Source organism: Phalangium opilio, unplaced genomic scaffold (assembly GCF_054372755.1).
Source record: "Phalangium opilio isolate 3A_F unplaced genomic scaffold, DU_Popi_V2 ptg000540l_1, whole genome shotgun sequence".
NCBI lineage: Eukaryota > Metazoa > Arthropoda > Arachnida > Opiliones > Phalangiidae > Phalangium > Phalangium opilio.
Window position 1 is genome coordinate 913,868 of NW_028324244.1, and position 15,216 is coordinate 929,083.

Below are 15,216 nucleotides of genomic sequence, written 5' to 3' on the forward strand. Positions count from 1 at the left end.
TTTTGTCACACCCTGTATATTAAAAATTAAAAGAAAATTGGCGGTATTTTACTAAGAGGAAACTTATTAAAATTACCTTGAAGCGAAATGACGCGTGTTTTTCGTAATTTAATTTTAATAAACAAATTAAATATGATGTACTTATTAAGCCCCTAAAAGATCCCTGTAGCGAAATGAAACTTAAGCAACTTATAGTTTCATTTAAAATACTTAAGATTAGAAACCAAATTGATAACCAAGGCTTAAGTTGTACTTTCGTAAACCTGTCAAATTTGGAAGGAATACCGCTACATAATTCATAGATAAAAATAGTCATTATAACTTTAAAAAGTTTCATATCATTTATCGGATAGGGAAAACGTTTGGCATAAAAGCGATTAAAAGTAGAATCTCTTTTACGAAGAATAGTCATTATATTTCAAGGTTAAAAATTAAATTTACATTAAATGACTGCGTATTCTCTTCTCTCCATGAGAAGACATACAAAGTTTTTTATTTATTATTTTATTTCTTTTTTTTTCAAATTGGTTAGACCCTGGTTAGATTCTATCTATAATTAAAAATTTATAATTAGGGGCATATTTATAGAAAGGGTAGCGCTATCTTTCTCTTACCTTTAGTAAGGGTTAATACCTTAAAAATGATCAATTTAGGCAAACGTGCGCGAGAAATTACACGCTTCTTCCGGTGAAAAGGTCTTTAAAACGCGTATAAACTCAATATGAAACCGTTAAAATAAGTGTAACGCTATTAGGGTCAGTTCAAGTCTTCAAGAAGGGTAAAAAAATTTTAAAATTTAGTTTTTTAAAAAATTAAGCCTAAAATAAAAATTCACGGGACGGAGTTCGTCTAGCGTGAAGTTAAATAATAATGACGCGAGATCATGTTTAAGTTTTATTTTTTTTTTCTTTTGGAAGTTGAATTATTTTCACGCCTGATTCTCTCTAGCGTCTCCATCTTTTTCATTTTAGTCATGATATTACTGAGTGTCTTGTCCGCGTTTGAAGGTTACCTTTACACTTTGAAATCTACCTTAATATTCAGTGCCCAGTCACCTTGTTTTAAATAAAATGAAGGTCACAAGAAGGATGTTTTTTGGATTATAATCATTTTTTAGGACCAAATGCGTGAACGCAATTTAAATAACAAAAGAAGTGAAATAATTAAAATTTCATAGGATGATGTGTCAAGCCATCTTTTTATGTTTAATTTAAATCCTTGAGGATTTCAGAGGCGTAGTTTTCTCTACTTTTCATTTAATGTAATGGAATATGATAATTTTTTTTTCTTTCCATTATCAAAGATAGTTTTTTAACGAGTTTGTTTTGGTATGGCTTACGTTTTAACTTATAACGGTTTCGATATATTAAAATTATACGTTTTTATATAGTCGGGAGCGTATTTAAGATACTTAGGCCTAACTTACTAGGATCCATGACGCACGCACTGCGGAAAGACGCGTTATATCCGAATAAGGCGGAAATATGTATTAATTTCCGTTTTTCTCGGTCACAGATTGTTAACGATTTGATGTACCGTAAATGATATAGTTTTCGATATTGCAATATTACTAGTTACCTTTCTAAACTATTATTCATACATAACAGAGTTCGAGGATGACCAATTTTTTCGAAGCGATTCATGAACGTGTACGCGTACGCCTGAGATTTTCTTCTTTCATTACGTACGGAATACGGATTGTTGTGGTAAAATTAACTTAAGTTTTTAGGTCAAAAACAATTAAGTTATTTGTTCCCAAACACGTGAAGGTAATTCTTTGATTATATTAGAGCCTTTTAATCTCTTTAAAATAATCGTAAAAAGATAATTTTATATCAAAAAAAATTAAAACAACATCTGAATTCGTGACGAGTTAGGAGACCGCTAACCTATCCCGGTTCTCACCAAACACCACGCGAAATTTGAAAATAAACGTAAAACGCGAAACGAGGCCAGAAGCTCCCGTAACTATATACCATAAGTTCATAAGATATGTTCCATATAAGTTTGTCACTGGTTAGTGAGAGATTGTCATGAAGTGAATGAGGTAGGTCATGGGCTCTCGAAAAGCGACGCATGCCTGGTTTTGGCGCTGTCAAAGGCTTAGTAATGCAGACTAAATAGGAAGATGGAAGTCCTGCAAAGCTAACCGAGTGTAGTATACTTCAATTCTCGCTTCCGTCGTTCTGCTAGAACTAGTTATCTCGAGCTGTAAATCTCTCAGTACCATTACGAAGTATAGGTAGTGTCATACTTATGGTAGAAACATACCTTATAAACTTATGTATATACTGTATATTTGGTACTACTATTGAGAGGAGCAATTTAAATTCAAATGACGTCATAAACTAGGCTTTAATATGGGGTTTCTATTTGGGAGAGAATGTCGTGTCAGGAAGGAGATGGAAGCGTGCGCCGATCTGATCACCCGATTGACCCCATCACGAATTTCCTATTTTTACAAAGAGAGTTCTAACGCTAATTCACCTTAATTGAGATCTAAACAGACCCCCCTCTCTCTCTTCTTGACTGGAATTGTTGCTATTTTTGAACAACTAGAGTTTAAACAAATTTAAGTTTACCTTTTTGAGATGAAAATACGCTAGAAGCAATTTTATACAATAAATAAGAAATTCTTTTGTACTTGGAATCATTCCATTATGCAAAGAGACGTTGGTAATTTTCACTAGATTAACGTTACGAAACTAGGATCACTTTTCACTGTAGTGTAAGGCCGTAACCCTTTCTTCCGTATTATATTTTATTATTACGTATCTAATCCTAATCTATTTTTGATCTCAGAAAAATGACCGGACCCGGGCCGGTATAACACACGACTTTGTTGTATAGTACTACAGTCTACATTGTACTTCACGCATGCGCCTAAAAATAAATCCATTTCTATAAAAATAATTTGAGTTTTCTTTAAATGCAAGTTTGTTAAATAAAAATTCCGGTAGATTTTCATTTTTTTCACTACCTAAAATTTAATAAAAAAAAATTCTGTTTAAAGAAGCCTTTTAAGAATTTTTCCATAACCGCAGTGTTGTTGACCTCTCACGTCATGAAAGTAATTTTTTGGGTGGAATTTATGTAATTTTTATTTAAATGGTGGATTAATAATACGAAAGGGCGATTTTTTTTGGTATTTTTCTTTCCCCAAAAAGAGTATATATATGAAAAGAAGCGAATCTAGTTTTACGCGATAATTAACTATCATAGAAACCGAGTAAAATTTAGAATTAATGCTTGAGTCGTTTCAAGAGGTATTATTCAAGATTAAAAAAAATTGTTCGGGGGGATATTAAAAGCTGGGGGGGGGGTAATCGTTGTACAGGTACATTTTAATTAATTTTTTTTTTGGCTGCCATTGATAAAGATGGTGGCATATTCAAACCGAATCCATGTGATGATGAAACCCGTTATTGTTCAAAAAACCCCTATCAGCTCGCTTCTCTTTCAACATTACACATATGTACTGTAAATACAACACTTTTACAGGCGCATTGAGAACTATTTGTTCTTGTTGCTTTCCTGTAAACCATTAGGACTACTATCTCGGTATATCCTTTTCGATACCTCTTTGCAAAGAGGACGGACTCAAGGATATCAAAGATCAATAACGGATAAGTAAACTTAAAATCCTTTTTAAGGTTTTTCTGAATTTTAAGGGGTCACGCTCCGTAAAGAGTTATCGAGCCATGGGAATATATCACAATCACAAATATATCTCTCTCTCTCTCGCGAGTCGTAAAAAAGGTTACTTTAAAAAAATGAAACCAGCTGATTTGGCGCATTTTTGGGGTCGAATCGAATCGTACCTTGTTATTCCGACGCAAAAAAGTATCGTTTCTAGATTCGGGACGTGATGTTTTTCAATATATAGAAACAAATATCTGTCGTGCTCATTTATTCTTTAACTTAACTAACCCATTTCAAACTAAAGTGATAAATTGAAACCTCCCCAAAACATTTCTCTTTTTTTTTTGGAACCATGTCTAAATCCTGTTTAAGTTAAAAAATATTCGCGGGTTTGTTAAAGGGTTAGGGTTAAACGTGCCAATGTAAAAGATTTTGCTTTTTAAAATTTTAAATGCGCATTGTATAGAAACATTTTGGCCATAAGTTCATAAGATATGTTCCTTCATAAGTTTGTCACTGGTAACTTAGAAACTGGAGCTTGTCATGAAGTGAGTGAGGTAGGTCATATATTCGAGGTAAAGCGAAGACGCCTGGTTTTGGCGCTGTCAAAGGCTTAGTAATGCAGACTAAATAGGACCTAGATGGAAGTCCTGCAAAATTAACCACCGAGTGTAGTACTTCAATTCTCGCTTCCGTCGTTCTGCTAGAACTAGCTCGAGCTGTGAGTCTCAAGGATTACGATGTATAGGTAGTGTCGTACTTATGGAAAACATATCTTATAAACGTATGGTATAACTAAAATGGCTTTGTAATGCCATATGATTACCAAGGAAACAATATTTTTTCCGATTCAATTTAAAAATGCAGACGCATTTGTTCGTGTAATAAGATTTGTAAAATTGCTACTTTATAATCACGATCGAGGGTATTTCAAAGGGTGAATGGCGTCGATTTATTTTACCAATTTTTCTCGATTCATCTTTAATTTTAAGTTCAAAGAATCATTCAACCGTTTAACGCTCTAAAACATTTTGGCAGTTTGATTTAGTATATTAATCAAAAATACACTCGGTACCTTTTTAAAGATTATTTGAAAAATTGGAAAAACAATCTTTGGAAGCCATTTTGGAGTATTTGAAGTACCTATTTTGTACTTAAAAATGTATGAAGTGCCAACATTTCCTGAACTGAACCGATTCTAATACGGGACTTGATTTATTATTATTATTTTTTGGAGGATTTGTAACGCTCTTAGCGAAGAATAAGTAGTTATTATACACGTCTGGGATTTGTTTCGGTTCGGTTGGGTTGCTAAGACCTAAGACCATGCTAAGACCAGTTCTAAACAAGTTTCAAAACAGAGCGCGCGTTTTCCTCTACGTCATTTTCAAAAGGTATAAGACTCTAGCGCCCTCTAGTACGGTTTCTTTCAACTATATTCTAATCGTGTTTAGTTTAATTCAAATCAAATTTATGCAAATTTTGAATAATTTCGTATCAAAAGATTATGTTGAAAATATGTACTCACCAAGAGAAGGCATTCCATCCTCGTCATATTGGATAAATCCATCTTCCGTCACCAGGGCACTCATCAGAATTTCGTTATCATCTTCATCGTGAAGCGCGGGAAGTACGACTTCAATTTCAGGAGTAGTTCCTTCAGTCTCCTCTTCAAGTTCTCCACGTGTTTCTTCTTCAACCACTTCAGTGTCTCCACGAACCTCTTTTTGGTCTATTTCAACTTCTTCACTACCAGGTGGTGGAGGTGGAGGCGTTGGAGGTGGTGATTGGCTACCATCAATTACAGTTTCGAGGCTTTCGACTATTTCGACTTGAGCCAAGGCTTCGAATCCCATTTTCTCATGGGCTAAAGCCTTTAATTGATCCTCGCTAAACTCAGGCGGAATGGTGTTAGCGAAAGCCCAGTAATCAATTTTCTTTCTTCTAACGACTTGATTATCGATAATCCTGCGACGTTCGCGTTCTAAAGCCCTGAGTTTCCTGGCTTCCAAATCCTTGACGCTAAACTCTTCATCTTCCGTCGTCTGCTCAGTATCTCCTTCCTCTTCCGGAAACAGTTTCTTGGGGGCCTTATGTGGTTGACTGGCTTCCACGTGAACCACTACGGGTTGAATAACTTCCTCCACGGTGGTACTCTCTTCTTGAACCACGTTTCTGACAGTCACTTGTATATTGGTGACGTTGTTCATTTCGTCAATGTTGCAGTTGACAATCTTACCGTCAACGTCAACGCGATCCAGGACGATTGTTGGCACAACAAGTTCCTTTTTTGGCGCGATATCCGTTTCGTCGTCGGAGTAATTGTTATAGTTCTTTGGGGTCAAGATGATTTCTACCTTTTCCGACGGGTCAAGGTCAAGTTCGCGGATAGAGTTCAAGTTATCGGGCACTTTAATGATGATTTCTTCCAACGAATCGGGTTCTAACTCTTGGGACATGTCCGAATCGTCCTCGTAGGAAATTCCCGAATGTACAAAATCGGGAGGAGATTCAAATTTCTTCTCTTCGAAGGATTCAATAATTATCTTATCCTCTATTTGATGACGCAACGTTTCTTCATTCCCATTGACGTCCTTGACTTCTGATTGTTGATTTAAGTCGTCTTCGTTAAGTAGGTGGTCCTCGTTGTTATTGTTAAGCAAGGATTTCTCGTCTATTTCCACGGCAAAGAGTTTCCTTCCGTTTGGAGACTTAAGTCCCAAATTAAAGGTTGCTGGACTGATCAACGCGACGTAACGCGAGGTTTGGTCCCCCGGTGACCCGGTACGTTCCGGTGACTCCAGTTTTAACTCATGGTCCGTAATTGGTTGGGGTGGCGGCAATAACAAGTGACTTGGTTTCGGTTTGATCAAAGGTTTAGATTCCAAACTGTTCAACGCATTCTGTTCAGTCTGGAATATGATAAAACGAAAATAAATATTATTTTTACTTCTATTATAAACAAATGAAATCATAACGCAATTATTTACTGAAAAAAATTAAAAAGACTTCATGTTTACTGAATGAACTGGGATAAAACCATTTTATAAAGTTATTAAATTACAATCTTAGATAAAACTTACTGCTTCGTTACTATGGTCCTCCATAGTAAGGACGCGTGTAAACCAATAACAAGTATCCTTTTAAATTTAGCGTCAGATTATAATCCACAAACACAACACTGTCACTGTGTATTATTTTAACAGTTAAGTACTTAACGGAGAGAGTACTTGTAAAACTAAAACCAACAAATTATTATATCGCGTCAACGTCCACGATAAACTAAGGTCCGATTTATAATGATGAACTTCAGACTCGAGACTCTCGGTTTTGAGAAAGAGAATGACCAATACTAAAAAAAGGCAAATGAGGGGGGGAATGGTCCGCTAAATTACGTATGTTTTTTTCTTCTTCTCCCGCTCAAGGAATTTCTAGGGGAGTGACTTTTAAAGAGGCGATGGGAAAAAAATTGTGGTTGTATGATATCGGCCGATATCAGATGAAAATGTTTAGAACCGAAGAATGTTTTTCTTCCAAATTCAGGTTCACCCGTTTTAATTAACGCTTCATCGGTCCAGTGAGAGCGTCTTCTAGAGTAATAACCACCATAACTATATCCACACCCTTTCGTATAACCTGTCTCTAATGACGTTATAACACGCGCATGGGTAGATACTTAAAAGCGTAGGGACAAGATACGTGGGAAGGAAATATGGATATTATATCGAGATCCATACATTTTCTTCTTGGAAAAATCGTTTCAAGTACAAATTTCCTTTTCTTAAATTGAAGCAAAGGGGTGACAGCGTGTCCAATTTTACTTTAGGGAAGAATTTGGTTAATATACACAGACGTTCGTACCGTATGAATGGTCAAGCATGATATGAAAGGTGTATTTTATAATTTATTCAATTTATCCATGAATATTAAATCTCATAACGAATTTAAATCCCGTTTTTCTTCCTAAAAATTTAATTCAAACACTTAATTAACGATTTTTGTCACTTTCTTCAAGTAATATTCAATGGGTAATTTTATAAATTCATGATTAAAACGGGCTTTATGGTGAGAAGCGAAGATGACCAGTTTTAAAATCAGTTCGCGGTGAACTATTTTACACCCCATACTTTTAAAATCACAATCCGTGAAAATGGTAAAAAACCTCTCTTTTAAATCTTAAATTTTTTTGTCTAGAAAGATTTTACGCGTATCATAAAAAAGTTTACGTTTAATAAATGTTTATTTCCACTCCCTTGACTTTGTAAATTTTACAGAGTGGACTAAACCCATAAACGTTACAGGTTTCTAACACTAATTCCAGGTATTAATGCCAAACTTTACGACGTTACTCCTCCCAAAAAATACGGGACTGTGATTGGAGACTTTATTTGGAAAGTATTTTATCTAATTCCCATCATTTTTGATAAATTGCGGAAGTTTTTAACAGGAAGTTTTAATTTTGTTTCTGTAACTCAAAAAGATGTACCGTATATAGTTTGTGCATGCATGGGGCCCGCAATGTTTATAATTATTATTAAATGGTTATTTTTACGGTTCACGTAAATATATAGTATACCATTTAATTCAGAGGCCAACCCTCACCATACATATCTTCGTTTAATTTTGTTGTATTATTATTTTTAGCTGTAAATGGGATGTATCAGGAAATATCTTTATATTTAATATGAAATGTTTTATTTATTTGTCTGATATGATAAATATAAACTTAATATATTTTAATATTTATTAGGACTGGGTTGGGCGAGCTATATTTTGATATTTGGGGCACCTAAAGGGGCCCCTTTGTTTTTACTATAAGGGTCTAAAATGCAAATTGCGTTTAAAATGACCACGGGGCACAAACCAAACAAAAAGAAACACAACTTTCCTTATAATAGGCCTACAATATTCCTTAAATGTTTATCTATAAGATTATGTACTATTTTGGGATTATGTTTAGTCTACGTAGTCGTGGGAAAATTATATTTATATACCGGAATATGTCCTTAATTAGTCTAGTACTTAATTAATTGTTTACGTTTATATAAACATATCAAATATCTTAAAAACGGCTTTTAGTAAACATTTAATGGCAGGCAGCTTTTTGGGATAAAATTTATATCTTTCTCTCACCTTTTAAGCGATAGTAACACTGTTGGTTTAAGGTTCAAAAACCTTTTTTAGCTTCTAAAGAACATACATTCCTTTTAACTTTTTTGTTAAACTTTTCTACGCTGTTCTTTAATTGGCAATAAAACTAAATTTTATCTTTCCGGGCACTCTAGATTTAAATCTTAATTTCTCTCTCACCAAAAAAGGATCGTACTCTTTTCTTTCTTATCTTTTAAGTTTATATAACCAGAAATTGCGCTTGAAAGAATAAGTCCCCACGTTGCATTGATAAAACATAACGTTTCCCCTTTAAAATACTGATGGTATTAAAAAGCCAACGACACTTTGACGCGATTTGTCTCTCAAGTTCTGTAGGACACACATTTTTTGGTAGAAATATTATGGGGCCCCATACATCGTTTAGCTCAACTAAAATCCATAAAAAAAATTATTAAAATCGTGTCCGTAACATAACTAGTTTATAATTAAATGCGAATTATATTGGGGCCTCGCCGTAAAGGCACTAATAATCATTATAACCTAACCATGATTCGTTTGTTACCCTTACTCGCAATAAATCCTTCATCTTCATCGAGGCACAGGAAATATTAAAAAAAAAACTCTTTAAACATTAAATGGGGGAAAAATGAGAAAATTAACACTCTCTGGAAACTTAGAGGAGAGAGAAGTGATGGAGTAGAAATCTCTAAACGGTAACGAAGTCTACCCAGCATCCTCAGTTTCCTTTTGGTACGAAAACGACTACAATGTCCCCTGTGTCTTAAAAATAGAAGCTAATTCGTGAGGACTAGCTTCTATTTATAAATGGCGCTAGGCGGCAGCGCTTAACAACCCCTACCAACGAAAGAGGCGCGCGCGAGGTAGTCTGGGAGACTTTAATCGCCGCACATGTCCGACCAACATCACACCTCCATTTCACCTCTCTTCTCCAAGCTGTAAATCCATAAAATTTTCAATTTTGCTTTCATCGCCGATGGCTATGAAAAAATGGCAAATTTCTCGACTATAAATGAATCATTGTATTGCATTGTATTTTTAAATTAGAAGATTTAGACGGTATACGCGATGTACGAGGTTACCTCCCACTTCTTAAATGTTAGTAGTTTTTGATAACCGCCATCTAGTGAGCGAATTCTGTACTTTGATTTTATTCCGTATTTTAAAAATAACCGCGGACAACAACAATCTTTATGACACAGAGTTAACCCTTTGTCAGGCCCCGAATGAAGTTTGCAAACGCGCGATCTCCACTCCCTTAAATCCCTATCACTACTTTTACAGCCAAGAACGGAACATATTCTACCCCAACTTGGCACTATTATTTTTCAAAACATACTAATTACCAATGATAATTAAAAAATATGTTCAAATCACCGGATTCACCGCGCCAAAGGATTTCAGACGATGGTTTTGAACTTCCTGCTTGTGAACGCTAGATGGCTTTAAACACCGACGTTTAAAGAGACAAAAATACCGAATTTTACGCTTTACTTCGACGCTAGATGGCGGTTTCAAAAACTACTAAGACGCAATGGCAGCCCCCTTGGAATTTGCCTGGTAAACGACGCGATGTACGAGGTTACCTCCCACTTCTTAAATGTTAGTAGTTTTTGATAACCGCCATCTAGTGAGCGAATTCTGTACTTTGATTTTATTCCGTATTTTAAAAATGGCCGCGGACAACAACAATCTTTATGACACAGAGTTAACCCTTTGTCAGGCCCCGAATGAAGTTTGCAAACGCGCGATCTCCACTCCCTTAAATCCCTATCACTACTTTTACAGCCAAGAACGGAACATATTCTACCCCAACTTGGCACTATTATTTTTCAAAACATACTAATTACCAATGATAATTAAAAAATATGTTCAAATCACCGGATTCACCGCGCCAAAGGATTTCAGACGATGGTTTTGAACTTCCTGCTTGTGAACGCTAGATGGCTTTAAACACCGACGTTTAAAGAGACAAAAATACCGAATTTTACGCTTTACTTCGACGCTAGATGGCGGTTTCAAAAACTACTAAGACGCAATGGCAGCCCCCTTGGAATTTGCCTGGTAAACGACGTATACATTAAAGTTTAATTTCTTCTGTATTTCCCAATCCTCTATTGTTTAAAATAAAAAATAAAAAACACAACGAAATCTTAATTTGGACGATTAGCGAGTTTCTCTTCCAGTCGTGCGACTGCTAACTTACTCCAGAAAAAGAAAGAAAAAAATTTATATTAATTTTTCTTTTCTTTTTTTCTGGTTCAAATCTACATCCTTTAAATAATGCATATAGGTAGAAAGAAAGTGAAGTGGTAGAATTAATATAATACACAATGAGTATTCTTTAACGTTGATGGCGCCTATCACCGCAGACAGAATTTCCTTTCAGCATTTTAGGCGAAAAATTAAAGCCCCAAAGGCAAAAAATTTAGACATATTAAAACGACGACAAAAAATATAAGGAAAAAGGGGAGGGGAAAACTAAAGGGAGCATGAAATGTAGCCAGCTGAGCTCGCTTTGACCCATTCAATGTATTTTGTATGACTAATACCATAAGTTTATAAGTGATATGTTCCTTCCATAAGTATGACACTACTTATACTTCGTAATGCTACTGAGAAACTTACAGCTCGAGAACGACAAGCGAGAATTGACTACACTCGGTTGCTTAATTTTGCAGGGCTTCCATCTTCCTATTTAGTCTGCATTACTAAGCCTTTGACAGCGCCAAAACCAGACGTCGCTTTACCTTGAATCTATGACCTACCTCCCTCACTTCATGACAAGCTCCAGTTTCTAAGTTACCAGTGACAAACTTATGAAAGGAACATATCTTATAAACTTATGCTAATACAGAGGGGGTTTCTGATAAGTCTGCCACTCCAGCCCAAAGAACGCACCCTTTTTTCATGGCAGACTTATTAGAAACGCCCCTTTAGAAACTTTCACCTTACAAGAGATGCGACTATTTCAACCCAGTCGATAATAAAATTTTTGCTTAATTCATTTTTAAATTCCCAAAAATTATGTAAATTAAATTTGTCTTAATTCTTTAACATTTTACATAATGACCTTATTGCTAAAAAAAAAAAGTAAGAAAGCCTTCGTGATACGAATCGATAAACGAAGTCTTTACACTCTTTTTAATTATTTTTATTACTTTTTCATCTCTCTTCTCTTCTCTTCTCTTTCTTTCTTTCTTAAGAAGTATTAAAATATTTAGTATAGGGGAGATGAGAGAGAGAGAGAAAGGCGGCCGGCATTTATAATCTCTTTTATTAGAGGTTGGAGCCAGTTCAGGATCAAGGACTTTAATGGCAAGTTTACGGTGTAACCTTCACCGAGGGACAAATATCGCGACAGTAGCTAGCATCAATACGTTTAGGTTTTGCATTATTTATGAAGAAATGGATATGGCAAGCATCATTAAATGCCGCCGTCGATTTTAGTCGCTTCTTAGCAATAAGACTTCATTTAATGTCTTTTTAAGAAACGAGGTATAACGAACGTATCTTGAAAAGCTCGTTTGGTGGGTCAGACACATTTTTAAAATTAAGTATGATTTTTTTTTTTAAATAAGATGTTCGTGATTTACTAGTTTGCTTTGTATTGGATTTTTTTTTCTTTTGAAACCCAAAGGAACAAAAATGTATCAACTACTTTCATTAAGTATTGGGTTGTTTTGTTTTGAAGAAGTTTGGAATTTCTCAGAAGTCATCAAGAAATACCTAATTATTTTTAGCTTTCAAGGTGATTGACTGATTTGAGTTTAAAGGTTCTTAGAAAACTGATATGACATGGGAAATATATACGTTTCTGTTATGGGAGAAATACCAGTATTAATACCAGCTGATCTAATTATCTTATGGGAATAAATTAAGGTTTTAATATATTATTAATAAATTAATAATGTTTTCTCTATGAGAAGAAAAACAAAATATTAAATTTCAGAACTTAATAAATAAATAAATATCATAAGTTTACAAGATATGTTTCATAAGTTTGTCACTGGTTACAAACTGGAGCCTGTCATGAAGTGAATGAGGTAGGTCATAGATTCGAAATAAAACGACGTCTGGTCAGGCGCTGTCAAAGGCTTTGTACAGACTAAATAGGGGGAGATGGAAGTCCTGCAAAACTAATTAACCGAGTGTAGTTACTCAATTCTCGTTTGTCGTTCTTGAACTAGCTCGAGTTGCAAGTCTCTCAGTAGCATTACGAAGTATAGGTAGTGTCATACTTATGGTAGGTACATATCACTTATAAAAAACTTATGTAAATATATATATATCTATACCATCTGACAAGATAATTTTATAAAAGTGTGAAAAATTATTGGGACATAATAAAAACTAAATTTCTTCATTGAGAAATGAACGACCCGAATGTTCATTTAAGCCTGCGAAATGAGTCAAAATTTTATATACTTAATTATATTATAGTCCCATATAATTTCTCAAGCTTCCAACCCAAACGTTTTTCTACTATTTTATCTATTAAACATCATATCGACCTTGAGACGAATAGTTTTATACGCTCACTCAAAATGGGGAAAAAATTAAAATTAAATAAAATTTCAATTTTTAAAATGGAAAGGGAACATTAATAGAAGGAAAAGTGGATCGATAATGAATAACAATTAAATGAAAAAAAAAAATAAAAAATAAAACCATACCCGTTAATTAAAAGGGTGTGTGACAATTTCAAGGGAACGAAAATTAATATTTTATGATGAGTTTGGATTTTTTTGGGTTTGGTTTTAAACGCGAAACACATATGCCCAGTCTTGCATATTTTCTTTTAAATCTTTTTAATTCTATATAATATGGGTTATTTAATTTTTCTGACGTAATCAAAAACATTTTTCTTTTTAAATACAGAAGCTGCTGAAGTTCTTAACGCATCAGAAAATATAATTTCTTGGAGAATTTTAAAACGTCTGCTAAATCTTGAATTTCTCAGGGATGTTACAAGGATTTAATGATTGATAGGCGGATATTAAGATTTTGTTTACCCTTGAATGCAAAATTTAGGCTTAGTAAATAAATAAATAAATAAATAATATTTTTAAAAGGATTATAGATTATTTGAGAAACACGTCGACGACATGGTTGACCAATTAAAGAAATTCACTAAGCCTAATCTTAAAAATCCTATATCAATTCATTCAAATTCAAAACTTATTTGAAGCACCCTTGACCAATCAGAACATAGCCTTTAATTAAAGATATTAGGTAGTTTCCTAATCCTAATTCAAAATTTAGACTTATTTGAAGTGCCACCCTTGACCAATCAGAACCTGGCCTTCGATTACGGTTATTCAAAATATTCCTAAGCCTATTTCGCAACCGATTTTTGGTGGTAGTTTTCCAACTGTATGTCGTCTATAGTATACTAAATCGAATGTAGTCGTCGCATAATTTCAAGAGCAGATAGCGTCACTATAGCTTTAAATACAGCTGACTCGGGTGTTAGTTATGAAATAGAAATAAAACTACACCTTTCTAAATCATCTTAGGTTAATAAATAAACAATCAACAACGGATTTAATCTAACACAATCAAAATGAAGACTGTCACATCTTAAAACATAAAAATTCAAGTAATTTATAGTGAAGTTTAACAGAAAACTCACGTTAGTTTTGGAAACTGAGCGTTTTCTCTGTACAACCTCCATGATGTATAAACTACACGTTAGACAGACTATACGAAAGACGCACCTGTGCCGTATACTTTATATATGTTTATTAATAATTGCGTATTTTTGCCATGACGTAACTTGTATTCGTGTACGTACATTCACTAACTGTTATAGTTGGTTAAGAACCCGAACTTTCTCTCTCAACCTGATCTCATTTATGGCATCCAACTAAAAAGTATCCAGAGTTAAGCGTCACTTTTTCTTAAGATAATATTTCTAAATAATTAATTTCCTTAAATTATAATTAACTCATGGGAGTATTTTATTTAATATAAGTGCCCCCCTTAAAAAATAAACATTAAAACACAATAAGTCATTAAGAAAACTGAGAAGAGAGAAAGTTTCTAGAACGTCCTGTTTATTTCTCTAATGTTCTCCGGCTTCTGCTTTAGTTTCAACTTATAAAACTCAAGTCTGCCTTTTAACGCGCCAGTCATTCTGATTGGTCGATAAGGTATCACGTGATTTTAAAGGGGACGTTTAAGTTAAAGGTGAAACCGAAAGTAATGTAGGAAGATCTCACGAAGGGGCGGCAGAATTTTTATGTTTTTTATTTTCAAAATGAGTGTCAGTAAGCTGATTTTAATATTAGACTAAAAAACTGGGGGGAAAACGTTAAGAAAATTGTTTTTATGTCATTGCTAAGGCGTGAATGTATCTTACACTAGGTATTATATATACTGGGTGTCATTCGAAGTACAAGGGGATATTCCTTCGTCTTTGGTTTAATCTTAAGTTGAATA

At 34.2% G+C, this 15,216-nt stretch overlaps 1 protein-coding gene across 1 annotated transcript in view; it reads right to left on the reverse strand.

Annotated features, from left to right (window-relative positions):
* Positions 1-14,464, reverse strand: part of LOC149588539 (uncharacterized) — a 42,726-nt gene extending 28,262 nt beyond the window's left edge. The window contains exons 1-2 of the mRNA XM_089862419.1: positions 14,408-14,464; positions 5,171-6,554 (exon numbers count right to left, since the gene is read on the reverse strand). Of these exons, the coding sequence (XP_089718545.1) occupies positions 5,171-6,554; positions 14,408-14,449 (1,426 nt within the window). The 5' untranslated portion in view covers positions 14,450-14,464. The remainder of the gene's footprint in view (positions 1-5,170; positions 6,555-14,407) is intronic.
* Positions 14,465-15,216: the final 752 nt, after the last annotated feature.